Below are 27,684 nucleotides of genomic sequence, written 5' to 3' on the forward strand. Positions count from 1 at the left end.
ACTATCATGTCTTGTTTTGCAGACGAGATATCTGGAATATTTGTGAAAAGCGTGGCGAAGGGAAGTGCTGCTGATATGAGTGGCCGTATCCGTGTGAACGATCAGATCATTGAGGTATGAAACTTCTTGTTTTCTTTTTTCAAATGTAGCGTAGCTGCTGGGCTGTGGTGCAGATTGGCATGTACAGAAACGCTGAAGACAAAGTATGCATTTTTTCTTCCCCGTAGACAATATCGCATTAACAGCAGATGCCGGAAGTTTTGTCGATGCTGTACGAGTAGGGTTCTCCGTTTTCGGTTTTTATGATTTTTCAAATTCGGGGGGGGGGGGGGGGGGGGGGAGAGGGAATCAGGTGCTATATACACACTAGAATTCGTAGAGAAACCGGGTGCTACGATCTCTGTTTGATATGTCATCGGGAAATTTTCGGGTAAAACGAAAGGCGTACGAAACAAGCCGCTACTGTGACACTAGGACGAGAAACAAGAATCTTTATAGTATTTCCGCTCGGAACTGGGGCAGTGAATGACCGCAGTATTCAAACACTTGCCCGAGCTCCACAAAAGCTCGCCTTCGACTCCTGCATGAGGGGATTATAAAACGAGGACAAATAGGTTGTCACAAATAGCTCCCTTTGCTGATATTACGATTCACTTTTCCGACGGTTTACCTAGAAGGACAAGTTGTAGGACCGCAAGGATTTGGGGTAGATATCGGGTTTTACCCGAATTCTTGAAAACTTGTTTCATGGCGGGGGAACTATCGTGAAAAATCGGGTTTAACCCGAAAACTAAGAACCCTATGTATCAGGGTGTATACCAACCTGTAAACCCGGGAATTGTAAGGGAATTCTTGATGGGACTGGAATAGTCGGGGGATTGTCAGGGAATTTGCCAAAAAGCAGCTGAAGTCAGGGAAGATCACAGACAAGCTCAGAGGCAGAAAAGCAGGCCAGCCCCACTAATACTCAATAAATGATCCATTTTATGAGGGATCTGTATCGAAACGTAGCAGCAGGCACCAAGTTCCCCTTTTTTTTTGGTAAGGGAATTTGCTGAAACTAGTAAGTGGAAACCTGGAAAAGTCGGGGAATTTGAAGGCTGCAGTTTGGTCGACACTCTGTGTATGGAGTGCCTAAAGTCCTAGTGCCTAGTGCGCCTAGTGCCTAAAGTGCCTAGTATCAAGAATATTTAGCTTCCGGATTTGTTTCGGAAAAACCGCTCTTTCCAGTACATTGCAGTAACCTACCCCACCATTTCCTCGAGCTGCTGGCCGTCGGCCATGTCATAGAAATCAATTTGAGAATGCACACTAGAAGTGTAGGAACAGAAGTGCACGTTATGCTTCAAAATTGTAAAAGTGCAGCAAAATACACTGTAGCAAAGTCTATACTGCTTTGTGACCATGCAAACCCACATATACAGAAGGCTTAGTAGACAACGTAGGCCGTTGGAAACGCTAGGAGGGACCAAGTGGCAACTTTTGGCATATTGCTTAAGTATTTCTTTGCGGTTCTTTATGGTTCAAATGGCTCATTTCTTTAGGGTTCGTGTGGGGTGTTATGACAGTGAGGCCACGTCACAAAATTTGAAGTAGGAATGTCAAATGCTCATAATTTCAAAATTTTTCAAGATAACGCAGGGGGTGAGGTGGCATTGTATAGAGAACAGATAAAAGTTTCATGTGATAATGCACGCTTCAGTGGCAGTAATGCGGGAGACGGTATCTTGCACAATCGAGGGCACAGGTGGCGTTAGTCGCCCAACAGTCACCGAACATGTGTGCACTGAAGTGAATTTTTTGACAGTGTTGGCGCATATAGGACAAAAATAAAATCGGCATCAAAGAAAATGTGTCCTACAGGAAAGAGCACGCTATAAGGAAAGTAGAAAAGAGGCCGCTCACACTAACGTCGACATTACATCACCAAGTTCATCAACGTCGGGCATTCCAGCGACAAAACTGGTTAAAAGGAGTTCAACCATAACGGATGTCGTGTCCGTAGTTCTACTTCAAACTCCACTGGTGTCACTCCGAGCACAGCCACAATTTTTATGTAAAATTTTAGCATGTAACATGTCCTCCAACACATAATTTAACCCCCAAATTCTTTTTATTCATTTCACCTATGTTTGAAATCCTGTGCTCTATCTTGATTGACCCTGTTGCTGCACTGATGACATATTTTGATGACTCGATGCCGCTGCCTTCACTCACTGTGAACGTCTGTGAACGCAGGTGGACGGCCGCCCACTGCAGGGCTACACAAACCACCAGGCAGTGGAAGTGCTACGAGGAACCGGAAAATGTGTGAAGCTGCGGCTTGCCCGCTACCTCCGCGGTGTCAAATACGACCAGCTACAAGCAGCCGTGGCCCTCTCCGCTGCCTCCTCCACCTCTGTGGCTGAGGGGGTCGCTGTTCCTCCCACTGTGCCTCCTCCACCCGTCACGCCTCCTCCCCCACCGCTGGAAATGATGATGACGTTGTCACCGTTGACTACCATGAGTGCGAAGCCGCACAACGATGTGGACGAGACTGTGGACAGCAGTGTGTTGGCTCTGGATGAGAAAGCAGCGAAGAACGCAACGCTGAACGCAGTGACTCCTGAGATTGGTCCGTCCTCCTCTGTGCCTGAGGGAGATGGTGGGGAAGAATACGGTAAGCATGACGCTGATCACCATCATTATTGGTGGTGAGAGGAAATTCTGGAACAGCCTTAAAGTCTCGCTTACTGTATTGTGTTACGTTATCCACCCACCGTGCTATGGTAATAGACACTGACAAAGTCACTGACTGATATTTCGGACTCCAAAAATTCGGATCTCCCAATTTTTGGGACAAGGCTAGTGGCTTCATGAAAAGCCTGATAGAGCCAATGTATTTCCACTTCCAATATTTGGGACCATTTCTTAAAAGAACAGCTCAATTTTTTTATGCATTTCGCCGCTTGCCGGCTTAGTTTTTAGAACCTTCAACCTCCCGAAAACCAGAACCACTGCGAGAAGTCTGGTTCGGAGCCTGATATTTCGGACTGCTTTGCCAAGTGATTTGCCAACACATGCGAAGGCATAACTTCTGTGCATGCTCTCAGCTGCTTTGCTTCAGTCACGCTCCGAGAGTTGATTTTCGAATTTGCGTCAAGATACCTGGCGACGAAATCGTTTGCTAGTCATTTGCCAACAGAAGGCTCGAACAACGATTGTGGCAACAAGGATGCTGATGCCCTTTCGTCAAACGCGGCGATCTCTGCTACGGCCGCCAAAAGCGCGGTTATGATCTGTAGACTCCTAATAACTGTTACATCATTTAAGCAATCAGGCTTTCTATATCTATATATCTAGGTGGCTTGGCACCTATTGAATGACAGAAAAAAAATCTGTAATGTCTGTATTGTAAGCGAGGCTTGGCATAGCAGCCCTAGCGAAGATATAACCGAGTATGAACTCTGATGATTTGATTGTAACATGGTGGCGTCTGATATATAACAGCTGGAGAGCTTCATCCAAAAGAGGAAGCTGCCATAATGGCTCTGTGGAGCAACATCGTGGGGCCTGAATTTGAGATTGTGGTAAGTTCTTCCTTCCCCCTCTTTGTTATATTGTTCACGTGCGTGAGCTTACTATTTTGATTACTACTCTCTGCTTTTGTGTGGCAGTATAATTATATATTATGCATAAGCATAATTACTGTAATGCCACTGTAAGGGCCTTTGATGTATTCTAAATAAATAAATTAGGCCCTTCTGTATTCAAGATTTGTGCTTTTTGCAAAGAGGGATTTGGGTGCGAGGTGGGGTTGGGAAAAAATTTTTTTTATTACAGGAGCTGTAAAGTAGGAAAAAACCGGGCGGTATCACGTGGAAAAAAAGAAAAAGAACGCTTCTAGAATTTGACATGAGCACATGGTGCTGACTGGTTTTTCTGAGTGCATGCTGCGTTGCATTCTCCAGTGCCGCGTTTTTACTTGGCTTAACCCTAAAACACAAGACCCTAATCATAGTGCATCTCAACAGGTGGCGCAGCTGCGGAAGTTTGAGCCCCGGGGCGGTCTGGGAATATCTCTGGAGGGAACCGTGGACGTGGAAGACGGCCGGGAGGTTCGCCCTCACCACTACATCCGTTCGGTGCTACCAGACGGGCCTGTCGGGCTCAATGGACGGCTACGGCCAGGAGACGAACTGCTGCAAGTGAACGGGCGTCAGTTACTGGGGCTGCATCATCGTGAGGTGGTGGGGGCCTTGAAGGAGCTGCCCCTGCACGTGCGGCTGGTGTGTGCCCGAGCCCCCCTATCCGAGCCCCCCAGTGTGCCCCCACTGCCTTCCACCTTGCCCCCACCGCTGCCCCCACCCTCCAGGGACGAGGATGACTACGAGGAGGACTACGATGAGTCTCCAGGTGCGTCATGCTTGTATTTAAAGGAGCATAGAGGGCACCTCGATCAGATATTTTTTTAACACGTGACACGAACCTTCAGGCACTGTCAGGCAAAATATTTCTTTTGGGAAGTGACCATTTCCTGAACAAATTAGTTTCCTACAAGAATGTGCACAGCGGCGGCAATATCTCCCAGATCCTGCTTGTGTGTGGGCTCATCCGAACAATTTTGTTGGCCACCGAGAGTCGTTTGCAACAGGGTGATAAGCAAGGTGACTGAATGACTGCTCTGTGTCAGACGTGGGACGGGCATAGCCAAGAGTGACCACAAAGAGAGAGAGAAAAAAAGGGCATACCTCAGTACTAGTAGAGCCTGAAGTTTTCGGGAAATATTTTTTTCTAAATTCGGGGTGTAAAAATCGGGTAAATAAACATGTGCACTAAATTCATGTGAATTCGGGTGAAAAAAACTTCTAGTATGCTAAATTTGGGGTGAAATCGGGCTCAGTTACTCAACTAACTGTAGTGGTTCGGTACAAATGGTGATGTAACTGAATTTTTCTGCCAAACAAGTAAATTAATGCATTCCTACAGACATCCCAGTGAGGGCAATTTGCCAGGTAAAAATTGGGTTTCACCCTAAAGAGGCAACCTTCAATTCGGGGTGCAAATTCGGGGAAGAATCGGGTGAAACCCTAAAACTTCAGGCTCTAATTATTAGGGCCCGGATTTTTAGGCACTAAAAAGGCCCAAAATGGGCAGGCATAATTTAAGCCCCCAAAAGCACCAAAGTAGGCAGTAAAAAGAGAAAACAGGCACGTTCTCATGAGGGCGTAAGTTGTCTTTCTTCTAAAGCTTTCCACGATATACGATGCTGGTGCTTGCACCTGTTTAAATAATATGATACTACACAAGCTGGCACAAGAATTCTTGATCAAAGGGAGGAAGAGAGGAATACTTCTATGCGTGGGGTCGATCCCAGGATGACACCACCTCTTTTACACTGATCTTTGAGACGCTGATTGTTATAAAAGTACACCATAACAAATCATGTTTTTGCTATCTCGGCTAGCCTTGAGGGTTTGGAAACACCGAGAAAGGCATTATGTGTTGATCCCATCTTCTATCTGAATATCTCCTAGATAACCAAAGTACCGAACAAAATGAAGTGCCACTAACAACCACCGTAATGAAAGCAGCCCACGGCTGTGAATAAAAACGGAAATATATCATTGTGCACGACGCTTCCACCGTGCTCTACCGTGGTCATCGTAGGTGAAAGTCAGGCCTTGCTGCACGAGTAGCGTAGATCATGTCAGTTAGCACCCTCGTTCTTAGTTTGTGTGTGTAATTATTAGACCCTGGATTCCTAGGCAAATGCCTATTTTGTTCGTGTACCGTAATTTCGCCCGTGGCTTATGCGCAATTTTTTTTTTTCTCGCGGGCACTCTGCGGCTTATCTGATGACTTTTTTTCCTGGTATTTTCCCCATACGCCGGTTTTAACGAAAGGGCCGACAGTGTCTCTGGAACAGCACTGCCCTGCCGAGGCACAAACAGTGCGTAACAGGGACGGGTCCACATTCGAGTAGATTGATCCTCCTGGTGCATTCCCCCAAGCAGCTTTAACGAATGTGGTGATACTGATTCGAGTCTTCTGGAAGACCACTGACCCATCAATCCACAAAAAACGTCCAACAAGGGCACAATCCGATCTTGGTAGAACTCTAGAACTAACCTCCTTTGTTGTATATGATGCCTTCACAATGGTCTCCTTTGTCGCACAAATCAGTCGTCTCGTATTGCCCGCAGCTAATCTGCGAGTGTGGCTTATCTGCCAGAAAATTTTCAAAATGTTCCTAAAAACGCGTCCTGTGGCTTATCTGCGATGCGGCTTATACGCGTGAAATTATGGTGCTTCTAATAGTGCCTTTTCAATACAGGAGCACGAGCTGGGTGCTGGGCAACCTCCTGTACCAATTTGATAGTGCCTATAAACAGGTTGTCTAGCCGCAAAAAATACGGGTTTGGTTCGGGTTCAGGTCCACGTTGCTTGGATTTCGTTCCGGTTTGGCGGCACCAAAAATAGAACTGGTTTGTAAACTGGTTCGCAGCCCCGAAACGGTTTGTAAACCAGTTCAACGCTTCCATTTAATATCTCCCATAAAACTGCTTTTATCAGGAAGTGCGTGGCTAATAGCTTACTGCTGTTGTCTGGATTGACGTTTTAATGGCCATGTACATCCTTGAGCGAGAGAAAGGAGAACTGGATGAACACTAGCAAATAGCGCCCCCGCTGATGAAGCAGTGTAGTCCTGCTACTGTCTGCTCCCAAAATCTTACTTTTTTTTTTACAACGGTAGCTGTTAACGCGAAGTTCCCAGGGTATCGCTGTGGTTGTAACACAAAACCGTCCGCTTCTTCTCTCTTCTTCTGTTCTGTCTCCTTCTGTCTGTTGACTGTTGGTTTCGGTGATGCAAAACAAAGTAATCTAAAGCTAATAAAAGCAGTTTTGACATACCCAGAGATGGGTACGTTGTCCCGGAAAGTGTCCCGATTTTAGTAATATTTTTGTCCCGCTAATCCCAGCTCTACACATCTCCACTCGCTTCACAGATCACAAGGCAATACTCGTCACCCTAAGCATTTGTGCATATATCGGTATCATATATAAAAGTGTCAGCATTCACACACACAAACAGCTCCCGCTGAAATTCGCGTTACACAATCTTAACTGTCCTGTATTTTTTTTTTCGCATGCACAGTGCCAGCAAGATTAGATAGACAGCATTTTACATAGACAATGGTACTGAGCTGGCACACTGCCGTAAACTGAAACCGTACTGAAGCGTGTTGAAAATAAGTCTGCCAGGCTTGCTCTGTCCGAGCTCACAGCAGTGTAAGAGTTAATCCACAACACAAAAGCAATGTGTCACAACGTAATTGCACTACCAGTAAGCAGTACGCAGCACTACATTTATTTTTCAAACCTCGACCAATCATACAGGCATCATACTGCGTATGCTCCTTCTCCGCTTCTCATGTTTCTGACTTGTTTAATTTTTACTGCTCACGTGTAAAGGGAAATGTTGGGCACTTGCTTACTCACGTATTCGTCCGATAGAGCTACACAACTGCCCTACTCCATTCCTGTTTCATTCGGTAGACGATGGTTAGGCCACCCACCTTTCAGAAAATACAGCATTTGCTAGCAGAGGACTGCTGCGTCGTTTGCTTGGATACTCATCATTTGACAAGTGTCCGCGTGGCGCCTCCTCTCCTAAGAGCAGACCTCCGCGCATGCGTGAGTGGCTAGCCGCAGCGCTCACAAGCGCAGCTGCGCTTCAACGTGTTGAAAAAGACGCTGAAAGCATACTTACTATATGTCCTCGTTGAACTACTAGGTGAAAATTTGCGAAATTCATGATATGGAGACCAGTGTAGCCTCGTTCGGGGATTGAGAGGCACTTGAACTCTTATGCCGACTTCTTCTATGTCCGAACCGTTTCGTTGTGAACTGGTTGCCACTATTATTTTTTCCGGTTCTGTGCCGGTTCACGTTCAACAGTGTCATTAAAATTTCGGTTCGCATTCGGTTGCAGCAGAAATACCGTATTTACTCGCATAATTTGCGCACTTTTTTTACCGAAAAATGACGCGAAGGTTGGGGGTGCGCAAATTACGCGAGGCATTAACAAGCTGACTTGAAAAATGTGCAAAATCTGTTAAAAGATGGTCCTTTAGGTGAATAATACAATACAATCTCGGTGATAGGAATCTCACGGGGTAGCGGAACACATTCGTATCGTCCGAAATTCGTATAAAAAAAATACACCAAAATAAAAATTTAGGCAAGAAAATAGACAGTGACTGTTCATTTTCTATAACGGTCAGTGAAAGAAGTCGATCGTAAGGATTTTCTCTCTTCGTTTTTGGCCAATGCTGTAAAAATTTGCGAGATGATTCAAAAAGGGCCAGCACGTGCTTTCCACGCTTTTTCTAAAGCGAGCTTCTCCTAAAGCACGCATGCGTTAGGTGAAGCCCGCTTGCGGAATGCTGACGCGTATGTTGTCGCCAGAAGTTTTCCTGATATGTTCCCTCCACGTATTCTGGTCGTTCTTTCCTAAGCCAGCGCGATGTCACACAGCTTCCCGGTTTATTGTAGTGAGGGGATAAAAGGTCAAAACAGAGATAAGATACCATACCGGGTAATCCCTTTGATCTTATCTCCTCCACCAAGGGTGAGTCATTGCTTGCATTATACGCAACATGATGTAGGGAATTCGTTGTGAGGATCTCCCTCCTTTTTCGAAAGAAGGAGCAGCATGCGCCCCGCGACGCGAGAGCGTCAGAGGGGAACGACCTCTGTTGCGCACGAAAGTAGGGGTGCGCAAATTATGCGAGTTTTTATTTTCACAACTTTTTTAGTGAAAAAGTGGGGGTGCGCAAATTATGCGATGGCGCAAATTACGCGAGTAAATACGGTAACTGTTCGGGTTCGGTTTGACACCGTGCCTATAAATGCCTACTCCGGCATTGGTGCCTATTTTGGGGTAGATGCCTAAAACTCCGATTACACATAGAAACACGCCTATGATGACCCTAAAGTGGTGGCGAAACTTAGTTGTGCAGGCGAAATTGACATGAGTCACGTAGCACGTCCTTTTGAACCATTGATCGCTTGAAAGAAGCGAGCATCTCAAAGGTGCTGGAATGTAAGCTGCAAACTGAAAATCGGTTACTCAGTACAGTCGCTTACCCGTTCTTTCTCTCCCTTCCAACAATGTGTTGTTTCGGGAGTCATTACAGTAAACTTCCGTTAATTCGACCCTGACGGGAACGCGAAATTTGATCGAATTATCCGAAGGTCGAATTAAAGAATAGGCAGAAAAATTGTAGAGGTCAATGTCACCTTTGTGCATTCCTCTGCTGTCGCTCACGCTTGAAACTAGCATCTCGACACATTGCACATAGAGCGCTCTCGCGCGCGCTACAACATCGGTGCCAGGCGTGTCCTGCCCGCGCAAGATGGCGGAACTGTAGACGATTTTGCGGAAAGCTCGCAGTGTGCGTGCGTGCACGCACCCACCCACTGAATGCGCTCGGCGATATCGTCTTCGTTTCGCTTCCGCCATCTTGCCCGGGCAGGACACGTTTGACGACGACGATGTCCACTTCCACGAAGTCATCGAAATTCGAAACTCGTCGAGCGCACGTTGTGTATCGGACTCTTGTTGCACGAACAGTTTCCGAACGAAAGCCCGGTGAAACGTAGAACAATAAACGGAAAGCAAAAACGAGAAAGAGACGTTTCCTCCTCGCCAGGCACGAACCACCACCCACCACCACCACCAAATGAATTGAGTTTTAGTGCATCGTACGCCATTGGCTTTGCGTACGGAAGAGATGCGTGGTGGTGCTGCACAATGCGCGAAGCTCTATGTTTTGCGCGTGCGCAGAACCACAAACGCTATCGCTTACGTACGCAAATACGATAGCGTTCGGTGCACAAAAACTCGCGGTTATCGGAACGGATCGGTACTGTTCAATCGTCGTCTGCCGATCTGCCACCTGAACTTTAGGGCGAACTTTATCTTGTATGTGCAGTGCGGGCGACGCGGATGCCTGGTTCGCGGACGCATCGATCGAATTACACGATGTGCACTGATTTCACGTTCGAAATAACGAACTTTCTTATCAATAGAGGCATACGGGCATTTGACGGGACCTTCGAATACGATCGAATTAAGCGGAAAATCGAATTATCGGAAGTCGTATTAACGGAAGTCTACTGTATTATAAAATATAGGCACGTTCCATAACGGTTTTGTCGTAGTCTAAAACTCTCAGTGCTATTACCTGTTTGCATCTAGAAGAGCCCTCGAAGCTTTTTTTTTTTTCTTTTTCTTCCCTTTTTCTTTCATGTTTACAACGGATTTGACGCACGGTAAATAACAAAGGTAGATACAGGTCCAGTATAACCTTGAGGACCTGAGAGGACTAATAAATTTGTGTGTAAAAGCCTCCAAAGCTCAAAGACCATCTGGCGTATCTCCACTATGCAGCCCGCGACAAGTCCTTCTGAGAAGTATCGCGGAACCGGCGGCAATGACTAGGAACCTTGTGACCGTAGCAGCATGGATAAGTTTTCCATTTCGTGCAGTAAAAAGATTAGATAAACAGTCACAAATCCCATTTACGGTATTGTTCTTGCGGATGGAACTCATTTACAGTAGAACTCCTGCACAACGATATACCCCGTAGACTGATCGTTTTTACTTTTACCGTCAAAATATATATTGTCTCTACGGAGAATGAACCCGTGCATAACGATAAAGTACACTGTTGTGAGTACTCTTACAGCTATATCTGGCACCCTCACGCTCACTGACCAACTTTGGCAGCTCACTTTCTGGCGTTGCACCCTTTCGCAAATTGTAGGACACTGCGGGAACGGAACGTCAGGAGGACGTTCGATGTACCCTCGCACTTTTTCGGTACAGAAGTCCCGCGTGGGAATGCAAGGTTTCCTTCGGAGACGGTCAGTTGTGACCTGCTGTTCACAACATTTCTGCTCCGGCTTCCGGCTTTGATGCATTATCGATCCCTGTGTCAACGATGGCATCCCGGCCAAAGAAACGGAAGCGATAGACTCGAATGTTAAGTTAGCGATCATCGAGGATCATCACCGCGGAACAAGGGTGGCGTCCATCGTGCGAAAGTGTGCCCCATCGCAGTAGACAGCGCAGGTACGAAGCGCAAAACGATCCGAAAACGTGCGTGTGAAAAGGTTAGACGTGTGCATAAGCGCGCTTCATGCTGTCGATGTTCCCAAGAATTTTATCGGGGAGCGCGTGCTGCCTGCTCCTACTCCTGGCCCTACTCATTACGTTACGTACACATCATATTGGGTGGATGAGATGATGTTGCAAACTGGCAGTGGAAGAAATGGGCTTTTCTGACACTATCGTTTGAGATTGAAAGTGCTCTTGTGCACCAGGATTGCGTGCTGCATTCGTACCTCTCATGCGAATGTGTAGCTCATGGCTTGTAATCCTAATTTCTACTTGTCCTCACGTTTTTAAAGCCCTTCCATGCTTCTTGATACCCTTAAAAGAAGTCTTACGCTAGATGTTTGTCCGTTTCAGAAGCCGAATCACCCAGTCCGCCGCCGCCGCCAGAGCGCCTTGTCAAGGCAAAGTCTGATGGATCTCTGGCGCAGCCTGACTGGGAAGAAGGCACACTGGTAAAGCTGCGGTCTCGCTCACTGGAACCTCTTACGGGTCTGGCCATGTGGAGCAGTGAGCCACAGGTCATAGAGCTCGTCAAGGGAGACCGGGGACTCGGTTTCAGCATCCTAGACTACCAGGTGAGTCGGCCAGATTTTTCGACTGATGACACAACACAACACGCCCTTTCTGGGGTCCTATTCAGTACAAAAAACAAAAAAGAAGTTTCAGTAGGAAGTTTTTTTGCTAAAGTGCACATCAGTGTCCTGTTCCTACAGTTGAAATCTGGTCACAAGTGTGGCTTTTGTCCCTCGCTGTAGTCTATAGTACCAGATTAGTTTTGGCAGGGTACTTTGCATTGACTTATTGATAAGAGGACAGTAATCATGTGATGGTGAAGCCCCAGGACATTTAGAGGCTCGCGTTTTAAGGTTCAACCCGGTAAGGCCTGTTTTTTTACCCCAAGATTTGCATCATTGTCGCTTTGTGGATGACCCAGAAAACCCTAAAAAAGAACTCTCTACAGTGCGAATTCAGCCACCAATATGACACTGCACATTCAGCACATCCAACTTGGCATCTCTTGTTTATTGAGATGCAAAAAGTGCTTTAGCTTCAATTTTTCACCCGATATCGTCCAATTTTACCCTGTTTTGCAGCTCCTGAAGTAGAACCAGAGGTTAGGCCCCCCAATTTCCAAAACGCATAAAACCTGAAAACACGAGGGTTTTATAATACAGTGAAACCTCGTTACAAGGAAATGCGATACAGTCGCCGTCCGATTTTTGGGACTTTGCAAGGATCGCACAAAAGTCCGAATAATCGAGCAGTCCGAAAAAACGAATTTCACTTCAAAAGTCAACTTTATTAAGTACTAGTAGGCCTGAAAAAGTTGTCGATGCTTTCTTATTGGGCAGCCTTCCATATCTGCCTGATAACATTGGCTTCTACTTCCATCTACATCTACATTCTACAGCTGCTACTTCCCGAAGCGACATTGTATACGGGTGAAAGCGCCGCAATCGCCTTCATTAGTTCCGAGGGTGATGGATGCGCTGGGACACGGCAAGTCGTCGACATCCCGAACACGTGGAGGGAACATATCAGGACAACGCTGGCAACATTAAGCGTCACCATTCCGCAAGTCTGCTTCACCTAACGCCTGAGTGCTTTAGGTGAAGCTCGCTTTACTTCGCGGGTGGACAGCACGTGCTCGTCTTCGCAAAGCGCCACGACAAGACTTCTTATTGGAAAATGAACAGTCACTGCCTATTTTCTTGCCTCAATTTTTATAATTGGTTCCCTTGACCTTCGCATTGCATCATGCGCATGTGGTGAGCTGGCGACCGCTCAGGACGGTCGTGGGCTGGGCGTCGAAATATCGAGCGACGGAGCTGTACGGCATCCGAAATTTTGGACGTTGTTATACAGTGAAACCCGCGTATAACGATATTGACGGTAATCGCGAATTCCATCGTTATACGGGGTACATCGTTAAACGAGGGCTGACCTAAATAGTGCGTCCCCGAAAAGTCGCGCGCCACCCCGCGTGTAGCAAAAGAAAAAGAAACAGACCCTAAAAAAAAAAAAAAAAAAACGCGAAGCTGTGTGACATCGCAGTGGCTTGGGAAAACTGCGATCAGAACTCGTGGAGGGAACAAGACAACATAGCAGGACAACTTTTGGCAACGCTACATGTCACCATTCCACAAGTCGGCTTCACCTAACGCCTGCGTGCTCTAGGAGAAGCTTGCTTTAGAACACTGTCGCGCGACTCGCGGGTGGAAAGCACGTGCTAGGCCTTTTGAATCATCTCGCGAATTTAAGCAGCATTGGCGAAATACGGAGACATAAAATCGTTACCACCTACCTCTTTCACTGACAGTATTGGAAAATCAACAGTCGCTGTCTATTTTCTTGCCTCAATTTTTATTTTCGTTTAATTCTTTTGATGTGAATTTTGGATGATACGAATTTTTTCCGCTACCCCGTGAGATTCGTAGCATTGAGACTCTACTGTATTTTATCGCGTCGAAAATCGCCGCGTGACGGGACAGCATCCAACATCGTTATACAAATACTGGGAACTGCGGTCTCCATCGCTATACGCCGGTCGTTTCCCCATAGAAGCAATGTATATTTTGACGGTAAAATCATGAACCATCGTTTTACTAGGGATATCGTTATACGCGATATTGCTATCCGCGGGTTTTACTGTACATTAACTTTATCGGGCCCGTGGCCGTTCCTCGAATGCGTCCCAATAATCGAGCATGTCCGAAAAATCGGTTGGTGACTGTATAACGAAATTCGCGATAGAGCGAAATAATTTGGATTCCCCGGCAGAGTGCCATAGAGATCAATGTATTTTAACTCCCACTACAACAAAATGCTTTTTAGCCGCCGCCTCGATACAGCAAAGGAACGAGATAAGGTTTGTGACCCCAAAGCAGACTTTAGGGTCACGAAAACAAAGGGCGCAAGCAGCGTCTCGTTCCCGCGGCGAAAGATGGCACGCACGATTTGGGTCTTGAGGAATCTGGTGCCTACACAAGGAAGTCTGAGTCATTGGAAGGTTAGAAGCCTCCTTCTGAGGCTGCTCGTTTTTGCGCTGGTTTTGCACTGTCCGATTGTAGCCAAGTACAGGACGAAGGTAACAGCAAAGAGCACAGGATGCAAGGTGCCATCGCGTGCGTGTGGGGAAATGCTTCGTTCGCGTGGCGGCGTACATGACGAAATCAGCCTGATGATTTTCTTGACGGCGACAAACATGTCGTAGCAATGGAGAGCCTTACGGAAGATGCATTGCCATAGACGTACTTAGAGGGTTTGTGGGATCGCAACATGATATGGAGATATGGAGCTGCGGAGGCTTTGGCGCTGTACGAACAATGCGTGACACCGCGTCTTCTAGGCACGACGCAGACGCGAATAGCCGGATATTTCACGCATGAATAAAATGCCATAGCCCTTTGGCGCTGTATTTGTAATTGTTGTCATTTTTCACGAAAAACTTTTCCGCTTCGTAGCGGGAGTTATCGGCGCTTATGTACATCGCGCTCCCTCGTGAAGGTCGCGATTCGTGACCTTCAATTCAATACAACAAAAGAAATTGCAGTCCCCGTGACTTTCGTTATGTCGAGGTTCGACTATGTAGTGTTTGCTCCTTCTGAACCTGCAAACCTCAGTGCACACCCACATGACTTGCAGTGGGGTGCCACCCATCCTTCTCTTTTGTTGTCAACATTATATGAATGCTCTTTTTAGTCTTTCATTGAGGCAGCGCCCCGTTTGACTGACGTAATACTTGCCACACGACAACGGTATCTTATAGACTACATTTGTTCTACACTGTACTGGTGGGTTTCTATGCTTAATAGTACACACACCGACAATAGCATCATCGACTAGCTTCATCCCGGACAATTTTCTCAACTCCTCTGGAGCTGAAAAAATCACATCCACATCCCATCTCTCACATATATGCTTCAACCTATGGGATATATTATGAATGAAGGGGATCACTGCCTTCCTTCTTGGTACCCTTTCATTACTACTATGAGGGGGTTTCTTACTGTACATTTTATTACACATGCCCTCGGCCACCGATACCAAGATACTACTCGGGTACCCTCTGCCTCAACCAATCTTTTCACTTGGGATCTAAAACTTCCTTCCAGACGATGGTGGCAAGACTTACTCAACGCATTTTTCATACATAGACTCACTATTCCTCTTTTTACAAGCTTAGAATGGGACGAGGCATAAGACAATAACGGTTTCTTAGGCAAACATGTGTATCCTGGAACTCTAAACTCAGGTCCAAGAACCGAATACCATTTTCCACAGGGATCTCATGATGTAGCACTAACGGACTGAAACAGTAGACAGGATCAGTGACTGTTTCAGTCCGTTAGTGCTCACTCATGAGATCCCTGTGGAAAACAGTATTCGGTTCTTGGACCTGAGTTTAGAGTTCCAGGATACACATGTTTGTTGGGCTTACAGCCCTGTAATTTGTCCAGGTACCGCAGCTGTCTGAACTTTCGTCGGTGAGATATGGTGTGGCATATTTACTAGAACTGTAACGACAGACATTTGCGTTATCTTTGTAAAAATGCAGAAAAATAAATGGTGTAGTAGAGATTTCCCTGCTACGAAACCACATAAACCCCTCCGTACAGGCGAGGCTTAGCAGACTGTATGGGCCATTGGAAATGCTAAAAGAGCAATGAGGTGACATTCAATGTGGCTCGAAACTCCATTTCATTCATCTGGCTGTCCAGTAAGAGCCACCATGCAATATGTGTTCACTTTGTGACATATTGTCCCAATTACAGAAGGGAAGAGACGACCTGCCTTCAAACGTTTTTACTGACAACAAACCATCAAAGGGAATCACAGGGCACGCTAACATGGCGCGCAGTTAGTCCCCTCGTGCGACGTCGGCAGCTCCCTGTGCATTTTCTTCTTTGTTTCTTCTCAACTCGTGCACTTATACCCACTTCTACCGTGCCGGTGTACGCCACGAGTCATGTGATCAGCCCTGCCAGGGGTATAGCTGATGTCACAGTGTGCCCCCCCCCCCCTTCTTCCCTCATTCTTTTACACACTCTCTCAAAGAGTGGAGAATTTTGAAAGGTGTGCGAATCAGAGGCCCTTCCCTTGCGCGCCGCAGGTAATCTGCATTCATTGCTGTTTTGCTGGACCTCGGTTTATTTTTTGCAGAACACACTTCAGAAAAAGAAAAAAAAAATCTAAGATTATTCAGTACTCCTTTAGGAGGGCAACATTGTTTTTAAGTGGGCAAAGTGACAATCTTTATATGAATTCTTAACGTATATTTATGTCCTGCAACATATAGCGCAGTACCCAAGAACCATTTTCATTCACATTTGTTCAATTTTGAACATCATATTTCAACTTGGGAAGACCTGTACAGTTTTTTAGGGCAAAGCTTTTCCGTTTGGCGTTTACCATCATATGTGTTGGTTCACACACACACATCAAGCATCTCCTTTCTCAACAGGATCCAATGAACCCGAGCGAGACGGTGATTGTAATTCGGAGCTTGGTTCCGGGAGGAGTGGCCCAGCAGGACGGAAGGCTCATCCCAGGCGATCGCCTTCTCTTTGTTAACGATGTCCCCCTCCACAATGCGGGGCTGGATGCGGCAGTGCAGGCCCTCAAGGGGGCCCCCAGGGGCCTCGTGCGAATCGGGGTTGCCAAGCCCCTACCCCTGCCCCCTGACACCTCACAGGTAGGTGAGGCAGTCAACTCAACGCAGTATTCGCGAGGCCGCCCACCCCTGCTCAAGGCAGAGAGTTTCTGAGACTCAGCCCCTGGGCTGTTGATCTGTGCCTATGGGAGTCACCATGGCCCTTCTCACTCTGTTTTTGTTCAGGGGTACGGGAGTCACCCCTTTACTTGTTTCACTGCCTTTCGTGTGTGCGAGACAGTGCTCTTAGCCTCTTCTAATCATTTAGCGCCTACGACTCTGCTTTATTTTATATTTTGTTACATAGTATGACCGACAGGGCAGTATAATTGCTTTTCATAGGGAGAAACCATATCCATCCTTGCCATAAGATACTGAATTAGCTGAAACAGGAAAATCCTCTTCTGACATGCACCATTTCCTCAGTAGGTAACATGTTTACGGAAAACGTTGATACCTTCTAAATCGTGGCACATTTACCTGTCTCTCGGCGTTTTCACACGCATAACTCATCCAACATTTTACTGAAATAGGGCGTAGTGCTTTCGATGTATCTTTGTAGACCCAGTGCCAGCAGCCACCGTGTGTAGCAAGCACTTTTGCAAATGTGAAAGAAGTGGGTAGAAAGAAAGCAAGCAGGCAGAGACAACACAGGTGAAAGCAAGAGCAACAAAACATATTCCTTTTCATGTCTTGAAAACCCGAGACAAGGTAGAGGATGATAAAAGACAAATACAAACACGGTCTCAACCTGGTCTCACCTGGTCTCAACCACAGTCTCAACGGTCTCAACCTTTTGAGACCGTGTTTGTCTGTTAGCATCCTCTACCTTGTCTTGGGTTTTCAAGTCATGCATCGTCACCACCAGCTCGCTTGCTACCTAACTTTCCTTTCGTTATATTCCTTTTAACATCAACGATTCTGTAATGAGATGTATCGCTGCATACCACTTCTACCACTTGCATGCTACATTCTGCTTCACTGCAGCAACCAGAACAAAACTTCATTCAAATGAAATTACTGTGACTATATACCGTCACATGCGTTACTTGGCACGAGGGTGACAACTTCTCTCCCCCCCACGTTTTTATTACTTCTGGTTTCTCCTTAGAATTCAGGTAAAAGGCATTGAGGCCACATATCTGGAAGGGGGTTCCAGGTCACCCGCATCAGTTACCCAGCTATCTGTTTTTATCATTGGCTCATTTTCGGATCATACTGTGTTGGCTCCAAGCAAGATCACCATACATAGAGCCTGAAGTTTTCGGGAAATATTTTTTTCTAAATTTGGGGGTAAAAATTGGGTTAATGAACATTTGCTCGAAGTTCATGTGAATACGGGTGGGAAAACTTCCGGTATGCTAAATTTGGGGATAAATCGGGCACAGTTATTCAAAGTAACTGTACTGGTTTGTTAAAAACGGTGATGTAACTGCATTTGCTGCTAAACAAGTTAATGTGCATTCCTACAGATGTCTCGGTGAAGGCAATTTGCCTGGTAAAAATCTGGTTTCACCCGACAGTACAGTACGAATGTCTTTTTTTTTTTTTTTTTTTTTCGTTTTTTGTGACGTTGCACGTAAAAGTCCAGCAGCACAATTGTCAAATTGTTGGCCAAAGCGTCACACAGCACGCAGACTGTGAACCGCATGGTGCATGCGGTTTAGCTTGAGGTCTAGGATATGGCGGTTCACCCATGGGCACTGTGGATCAGGCCGAGGTCTCAGGGGCTAAGTTTGCAACGCAGTGGTGGGTGGCAGTGGTCAGAATCATTCCTTCTCATGGCACAAATCTCCCTTCTAACAGAAGTAGTCTTTCGCAGTGGTGTTACTTTGTTTTCATGGTAGAGAGCTTCAGAAGAGTTGTGTGCCATTTGTACAGCACTTTGATATGTTGCTGTAGTTTCGAGTCTTCACTGTGTAACAATCCTTCAGAATCCAAGTGCACCCTCACTTTTCGAAGTCTGCCGTAACTACGTTGTTTGTGTGTGGTATACCCCCCATCTTATGTGTGGCTTTCTGTACACAAGTAATCACTGCACTTCTGTGCTTTTGTGCTGCTTGAAGCACTTACGGTTTCTTTTCTAAGGGCACTTGATGGGCAGATGCTGTCATTATGTTCGTATCAGATTCATGTCCAGATTCTGAGCTGCTGCTGGTAAAGAACGAAATCTTGAAAAGTTGAGTCAGCATGGCCACTACAACATTTTTATGTGATTACGGTGTGGACGCTACCTCAGTCTAATGTTTTCTCGATCTGTCGGCGTTACCGACTCTGTCCCTTAATTTCCGCTCATATGGACCCGATCTCGGCATTGCTAGAGAACTTGCAACTTATGGAGCAGCTCAGAAGATGCCCATTTTGCTGTTGTAGCTGAAACATGCTAAGCTAGCATTGTCGTGAAGGTAACAGTTTTATATTATTCCTTATAAAGTGTGTTGTAACACTGCACTCTCCAACATGTCAGCCAAATCTTACTATATTTGTAGCAGCAGAGCTTTGTAGCTTGAAAGACTTAGTCTAGCTCGTACTAAAATGAAGTTCTCAATTTGGGCGATCTCGTGCGAGAGGCGGCTAGTGCACTACAGAGCACTTGAGATGCTGACCAGCTTGCACTATACCATGCCACCAATACTCCACCCATTTCCAATCCATCACAGAGCAGACTTGCAGCCACGCTGTTACTCACCATTCCCTCTTTCACATAGCTCTGCTGTTTTTTGGAATTCTTTTTACAGTGTGCACATCAAGTAGAGGAACACCTATAACGTTTCTCACGTCGTGTGTGTCGGTGCTTGTGTGTTGTATACATGTACGATGACGTGTTTCCCTTTTTTAATATAATTTTGTGTTCGGAACTTTTTGATATAACTTCATTTCCTATTTGTGGCATGTACTCTCTTCCCAGCGAGACTAGCGCACGCACGAGTAACCACGGCAACGCCATGCTTGTTGTCTTCCACAATTCCCCGGGCAGATGAGCCTGCCTCTCTGCTCGTCAGTTCCTTCTGTCCCCTTGAAGGCTATTTCACCCCGTTTTCCTCCTCTTTCTTCTCCTCCTCCTCCTCCTCTTTGGATCCCTCCCTCGCTTCTTGCATCCTTACCCAGAAATAACAATTAACGAGACGAACACTGAGAGATGAGCAGTTTATGGTTTTCGTCCTATCCGCTTTTAACGTTGTGCTCGATTGCATGCGGTAGTTAGAACAGGAGAGCCGAGCGCTGTCGGATTTGACCAAAATCGTCGCCGGGAGCCGGTGTGCATGCTACAAATGGGGGGTGAAAAGATGTACATTGGAAAAAAAAAAAAAAAAGGAAAGCTTTCTGGGGAGAAAGATGACCTCTTACTGTAAACCTAGTCGATGACAATAAAGAGAGACCTTCTCGTACACCGCAACGACAGAGTGTTTTTTTGCTTCTGGATGGGTTGACTGTTTCTTATTTTGGGGGTTATCCTGGCTACTCACGCCGCATGCTCTCGGCACAATGTTATTAGAAATAAATGAATGGGCTACATTTGACAGGTATGTCCCCTGAATTGGCTAGGAGGAAAACACTAGTACTGTTGTGACACAATGTGGCTAGTGAGTTTTTTTTTTCTTACAATGACAAACAAACAAACAAGTGTTCAGGGCAAATCTGGCCTAAGGCACTGTGGTTACTGGTTGCGAATGAGCAAACGTCGAAATTCGGTCTTACTTCATAGCCCCTTTAGAACGGAAGCACTATTTTTATGTTGTTGTACCATCACGATTGTTTGCATCAAGTTGCTGGTCCTTCTTGATGCTAGACTAACGCTGCCCTGCAATGGGTATTTCTAACATTAGCATTATGGCACTTTTCCTGCTAATATTAGTTCGAAGTAGGACCATACAACATACTAACAGTGTCTGTTAACAGTAGCGAACCTTCTGAAGTTAAATGTTTAATCTACAGGTTATGAAACAGCTTCAACGGGACAGCACCATCTGCTTAGACGTGGAGCTTGCTCTTGTTCTTATAGTTGGCATACACATACTTGTTTCACAAATGCAGTTGAGGCTACTGTAAAGTACAAGACGAGACAAAACACGGACAGGCTAGCAACTTAAGGGACTTAACACACATAAGGGAACTTTCCTACATATCTTCTTTCTGCTCAATGCACTTTCACATGCTCAGTTCCTTCTCTGCACTGGCAATCTGTCTGCTTGACTCTGTGCCGTGTTTTGGCTGTTTTCACTCACCCGGTTATGGCACAGCATATGTCACACTTTCTCCTGCCACGTACTGACGGATGCCACCAGTCTTTCCGAGATCTGTAGGTATGGGTGTTTGGGATTGATGTGTTTATGCGTTGGAAGTTTGGCTGTCACTACCATTGGTGCTAAGGTCTCTCTCTGCATAGTTGCCGTGGCTGCGTTCCCAAACAAACCCTTGAGTAGGAGTCGGTCACGTGACAGAGCTGTACCACGTGACCATAGCCTACCAGGGTAGGCTACCCTCGAGTTGGTCGTGGAACGGGCGCGAGTACAATTCTTGACATGACGACAGCAGACGACAGTGACATTTGGGTGCCGGGACATCGGAACCACTGGTCGCTGCTTGGCTTTGCTGTGACGGCGTTGATGGCGATGTGGGGTCATCTGTGTGAGTTCGTAAGGCATTCACGTCATGAATTGGGGTATTTACCACGCACTCCGAGAAACGGTAGCGCTGTTCTGGTCTGCAGCTAGCTCTAAAACGCATAGAAACAGCTTTCGGCCTTCACATGCAACGAACTGATATGTGCTGCATGTATGGTTCTGTGCATGCTGCTCTGAAAACATCGGCACAAAATCCACACTGGAGCTTCCCTGCTTCCTTTACAATGCAGCTCAGACAAGCAGCAGCACAAGCAGACGACCATAGATTTTTATGCAGATGACAGCTCTGACGTCAGTACTCCCGCTTCATTTTTTTTTTTTTTCATTTTCATTGTTATTTTATTTTATTTCCAAAAAGAAAGGAGAGCCAGCTACAAAAGGGATTAAGATCCCTGACGAGGAACCTGGTCCTCTACCAGCAGTCACAGCGATTTACCCTCTTAGATAGGGAGTAGCGTAAGTCGATCAACGCAAAGAGTAGCTACCCTCAACTCTCGGGTCGACCTGGGTGAGTTCTGGAACGCAGCCATAACACCTTCGCTTAAACAACCTACTTAACACTCCTTACCTAAAAATGGGGGGGGGGTAATTATGTGAAGAAAAGCAGTGCTTGCTGTTGGTTACTGTGTCATAGAGCTGGCTATGCTGCTAAGGTCGGCATAAGAAACGTGCAGGAGCAAATACGGGCATAATTCAGGCATCTAAGTTGCCGGTGTGTCAAGTAGAGTAAATCTGGTAATCATTGCCTCCGAGGCATTTTGGGTAAGTCTGCTTGTTCCTGCAGGTTTTTAAGTGACTTGCAAGCTGAACTGGCCAGTAAGTAAAGACGTTGACAATAGTAAGTAAAAATGTTGGCAATAGTAATGACCATCTGGATGATCTGTGAGGAGTCTACTATAAAGTAACCATATGTCCTAATCGTGCTGAACCACTAGCCTGCTTGTGGGACAGCGTGCTTCAGCTGCAACAAACCCTGAACAAGAAAAAGATGTGGCTAAGCAGCGGAGAACTAGCAACTTCCGTATGACCCTGTGACGGCTGCCATCTTTCCGCAATCTAGCCAATGGGAGCCTGCTTAACATTTTTCGCTATTGAACCATTCCCATGTCCCAGAGTGGCAGATGTGCTGGGGGAGCTTCTCAACCCTTGGACTCTCCTTCAAATTCTTGTCGAAAGCAAAGCTCACTCACGCACGATTTCCCGTCAAGCTGCTTTGGTGGAAGCATGGTCTTGGTGTAGTGATAAATCATTGTGGCGCTGAAGTGCAAGTTCAGCGAAAAGTTTGGTGTAGGACATTCCCTTCGTGTCTGCAGGCATCGAGACACCGAAGAGAACGCATTCTAGTCACAGTATTTGATGTGTGTGCCAGGTAGTACATACGTAAAATGCAAAATACAAGGGGTGGTCAAAAAGTAATGCCTCCATGTCAGTAAATTCCTATGCAGTAGTGTCTGGAAGGGTTCATGTACTCACACTTTTGCTTTTCAAATTGCATGATTGCAACCATGGATCAGACACTGAGACAAAAAGCCACCAATGAGTTTTTGGCAAGAGGGTTGTGCTCTCCAGGAAATCCGTAGAAGGGGTTTCAACGAGGAGAAAACCGAAATTGCGAATAAGCCGAGGAGTGACCGCCTATCAACATCAGCGACAGATGACAACCGTGTGACATCCAGGACACACACAGTGTTATTTTCGGTGATTTTCTGATGCACCTTAAAAACAGTCAATAGCAAAATCTACGTCAGTGCACTTTAGAAGCTGAAAGAGGCCATTAGGGAGAAATGCCCGCATAAAGATATCCATTCCGTACGGATTCACCACGACAGTGCGCGACCACACACTTCACTATTCACGGCCGCGATTGTCAAAATGGGGTGGTTTGTTGTGCCTCGTCCACAATACAACCCAGATTTTGCACCCTCAGGCTTCTTGCTTGGTCCGATGGAGGACACAGCCTACGTGGTCCACTGTTTCAAGAGTTGGATTACGTTAAATCCAGTGTAAAGTTGTGTGTCAGAAAGCAACCTCCAGATTTTTTTCCCAAGCTGGATTTGACGCTTGGGTTCGATGATGGTGTAAATGCGTTGAAAGTAACGCTGACTATGTTGAGCAGTAGCTTCACGTATAGGAGACATGAGGCTATAATTAGGGTTCCGAGTTTTTGGCATTTGCCAAAAAATGCTGAAAAACACCTGCCGAATATTCTTTTGTAAATTCGCCATATTGGGAAAAACTGTGAATCATACGCTTGCATATGGTGCAACATGCCGAAAATGCCAGTGCCTGATTGCATTTTCTCTCTCTCTCTCTCTGTGGCATCACATTTTCGTTTTTCCTTCACCTCGTTTCCATGTGGAATGCGGGGAATACTGGCATGTAGAGCCACTAGCCTCTAGTTCAGGGAAACACCTTCCCCTGTAACACTTCTATCAGTAGGTCAAGGGGGTTCAAGTACACGTGGAACCCTCCAACAAACGAAAGGAAATTCTTCATGTTCCACTACTGAACCGCCCTCCTTGTATGAATAATTATAGCTGCAGATTTTTTGGAATCTTTCTCTTTTTCTTTTTTTTTTCTTTTTTTTTTTTTGTGCAGATGTCTTAAAATGTGGAAGCTCTCAGAATCTGACAAAACATATAAATGCTAAAAAGCGCCGGCGGAATCTCCCCAGGAATAAATGCCGAAAATGTGGATCCACTAAAATTTGACCGGTTTTTAAGTAAAGTTGTTGTAAATTAGGAGGCATTATTTTTTTACTCCTCCTCTAGTAATAGTAACAACAGTGCAGGAAAAACGCAAACTAAAAAGAATGTGGTTTGTTGACCGGCAGCACCTCCCCCCCCCCCCCCCCCCCCCCCCCCCCCCACACACACACACACACACACACACAACCCTTTTACCCAATATGGTCCCACCTTGTTGTCAGAGGAATACGGTCACTTTAGCCTACTGTCCAAATGTCTGTCTGCAATTCTAACATGGACGTTTTACATGCTCATGCAAATACATACCTAACCCTGTGATGAACTGCCATTTCTGGCCTGTTTCATGTGGCTCCATGGAAGCGTGAATGCGTATGACCCCTGCCTCTAGCATTTAGTTTCCATTGATAACATTATGTTTTCTTGAACGGCGCATAGCTAAAGAACCTCATCTTCTGGTCCTTTGGCGTCCAGAAGGCCATGACCACAGAACTAGCCTCATCTAATCATAATTTATTCCTCTATTAACTTTTATGTGGCACACATGTCCCACTTTAGAGGAAAGTCTGTGCTTTGTTTGGGCCTGTTCTTACATACAGTACTTTGCTTTAGAGCACTGGAAAACGCATCTGGAAACCAAGCATTGTTTTCTACCATTGTGTTCTCACTTGCAAAGCAGAGCACACAACGCTTGGCCGGCTCGGCAGCTCAAGCCCTGCAAGACCTCATTGGCGACGTGATGCAGCTCCGTTTAGTCCAGTGTTGATTCTTGATTTCCATACGCTATGCGGACGCACTGGCTCGATTAGCTTGGCAAATGGGAAATTGGACGCCCACCATTTTTCAGTTCATCATGACACCAACACTGCACCAAAACCAGGAAAGAAAGCAGTATCATTGGGTACAACAGATTCCTGATTGGCCATCACAAACATGCGCTACAAATGAGTGCTGAAAAAGTTGGCTGGAGCTCAACTGTGACGCTCCAGTGTCTGAAAGTCCTGTACTAGATCTGCAGTGGCGAGCACTTTTGACATGGAATAGGAAGCCTATCATCAATATAAGAAGTCAGAATCAGAACCAAAAGCTACCATTAACCAGTTGCACTCCCCCTTGGGGCTGATAAGAGATTTAATATAATGTTCCATTTCAAAGCCCAAAGACGTATTGTACGTATGACGATTTTGTCAGATGTGGGCAAAACGAATGGACAACCTTTGAATAGACAAAGTAATATTTATGGACACTGTGAGCCTTCCACTTTTTTTTCTTCATTTTTCCTATTTTCCTTATTTTTTAACGTTTTCCGATTGTTGGTGTTTTCCAGTGATGGGGAGGCACTTGAGTTCTGCAGAACTCAGATATTACTCTGAGTACATTTCTACCCTAGAAATTTATTTCAAGTATATTTTAGATTGTGTACTTTGTGCAGTATCTTAACTACTTTTCGCTAGTACTTTCCTGTCAAGTGCTCATAGCTACCGGGCTTAATTGAAATACTTGCAGAAATGCCTGCTAAAGGCCAATCAAAACAATTATGTTCACACACTAAATTTGCTGTGTTTGTTAAGCAAGTTTGCCTAGTATCAAGTACTTCACTAAGTTCATTTGCTGTACGATACTTTGCATTGTACCTTAAGTACTCGTGATGCCAGGTGCATGGTACTGTACTTGTAGTAGAGGAGGAGCTAGAGACAGACTGGTCACTAATATGGTTATGCTTAATGCGACGAGGTTTGCAGGTGACAAATGAATGTTTGCAGTTACAAGTGGTTTATGAAACTATTTCTACTTGAAACCACTTTGAACCACTTTGTACGTAAGTGGTTTAAAGTGGAAATTGCTTCATAAACCGCTTGGGATTGCAGACATTTGTCACCTGGGTTCGGAAGTAGAATGAATCGTACAGCATCCGTGCTCTTAAGCAAAGCATGTATAATAATCCTAGGACCTGTATCTGCCCATCACTAGTATCAGTGGTGCATTCAGAATCGCAAACACAAGGGGTTGGTGCAAAAAAAACGGGGGGGGGGGAGATGTCATTATTACAGTTTCATTGTAACAGCTTCATATGTCATTTCGCTATGTTAGACTAAGGCTGAAATAACAAAGCCCCTTCCCCTCCTGTAGGGGGTGTACAGGAAAGAAAGCGATTGGTATGTTGCCAAAAATATTTTGAGGTGGCTGTCTGAATAAGTCACTGTCAGGCGTTCATCGTGGCAGCCATGATGGTCTTGGGTTTCTCTCTTCTGAAATGAGTCTCCCCTCTAGCGAGGTGCGTTTTATGTGCAGGGCTGTGATTCACCCAAGTGCATGCCATTGATCTAATGCGATACGATCACACTTTAAGTTGCTCATGTGAATAAGTTATTGTAAGAAATGTAAAAACAAACATAACGGAGTTGTCATCTTACTCCTAATCAAGAACACTACAAATCAATGTGCACTTGGATGCAATGTTTAAAGGGGTCGTCACGTAGGTAGATGTGGTCCATTACATTCATTGAATTAGTGGAGCAGCATGCCAGCATGCAGTACAGCATGCCAGAGCATTGATGAAGAAATAATCATTTTTCAACACACAGTAAGCGAGATGCAAACCCTTGCACACACCTCCGTGTCGAGCTCTGATGTCTGAGAGCGAGCACCTCTGCCGTACCTATTGGTTCCCATGAGCACATGACCTTTCCTGCAGCCAGCCAAACAATGGTGTTGCCAGAAGGGGGTGTTCATTAAAACTGGGTGAAATTCTTTTCCCCGTGTACAGTTCATGCAGAAACCCTCCCAAAGTATTTTTCCTTTCCTTTCAACTGCAGCCAGAAAAGTTTACGTATTTCCAGTGCTGAATTTCTGCATATCTATTTCTCCCTTTGCTTTAAAACTTGGAAATCAAGTTAACATAAGCATCAATAGCAAGCTTTCATATTTACCCTGCATAACTTGGGGCCACAACCTCCTTTAAAAACCTTGCTCTGTTATGTTCTGTTGTAATGGCTGCGCTGTTCAAGAATTAGCTTTCAATCATGGGGTAGACGAAGCCATCCTTGTATGCTTGATGCAGGTGTATTCAAGCCACTGAAATGCACACGTAACTTAGTGGATATGTCAGGTGATGCCTTCCTTCTGTTGCATTGGTTTATTGTTGTGGCATTGAAAGGTAAAGCATCCTAACCCCTGCACCATAACTCCCAGTTCAAGACAATCAGGTGAGGCTATAATGGAACTGATTGTGGCCATGCAATAAAAAGTCCTTCAAAACATCCAAGGAGCAATGCTAACATCTATGAAAAACTTCATATGTGCAGCTGTTCATGCAGTTCTTATGGGAGTACACAGCTGTGAGCTGGTTGTTCTCCTTTAACTTAAATTTTGAGTGTGAGAGTAAGTCTTCATATGCGGGATATGTGACATGTCCCACGCAGTAAAAAAATAAAGCTGCAGGAGGGTTACTTGTGTCCAGGGGTTTTCCCAAGTAACCCCCCCACCCCCCCCCCATATTAACCCCTCCCTCAAAGATCTTACAGCCCCTCGCTA

The 27,684-nt window shown here is 45.7% G+C and overlaps 1 protein-coding gene across 4 annotated transcripts in view; it reads left to right on the top strand.

Moving 5' to 3' along the window:
* LOC135391272 (multiple PDZ domain protein-like) overlaps window positions 1-27,684 on the top strand; it is a 107,638-nt gene that overhangs the window by 26,810 nt on the left and 53,144 nt on the right. For 3 of the 4 annotated variants that reach the window (XR_010421899.1, XM_064621458.1, XM_064621460.1), the window contains exons 8-13: window positions 23-114; window positions 2,239-2,659; window positions 3,490-3,569; window positions 4,014-4,395; window positions 11,522-11,742; window positions 16,632-16,862. Coding sequence is in view for 3 of the 4 variants with exons in the window: in XM_064621458.1 (XP_064477528.1) it covers window positions 23-114; window positions 2,239-2,659; window positions 3,490-3,569; window positions 4,014-4,395; window positions 11,522-11,742; window positions 16,632-16,862 (1,427 nt within the window). In the remaining variant the exon portion in view is untranslated. The remainder of the gene's footprint in view (window positions 1-22; window positions 115-2,238; window positions 2,660-3,489; window positions 3,570-4,013; window positions 4,396-11,521; window positions 11,743-16,631; window positions 16,863-27,684) is intronic. The other variant, XM_064621459.1, reaches the window with a different exon arrangement.

This window comes from Ornithodoros turicata, chromosome 4 (genome assembly GCF_037126465.1).
Source record: "Ornithodoros turicata isolate Travis chromosome 4, ASM3712646v1, whole genome shotgun sequence".
In the NCBI taxonomy this organism is placed as follows: Eukaryota; Metazoa; Arthropoda; class Arachnida; order Ixodida; family Argasidae; genus Ornithodoros; species Ornithodoros turicata.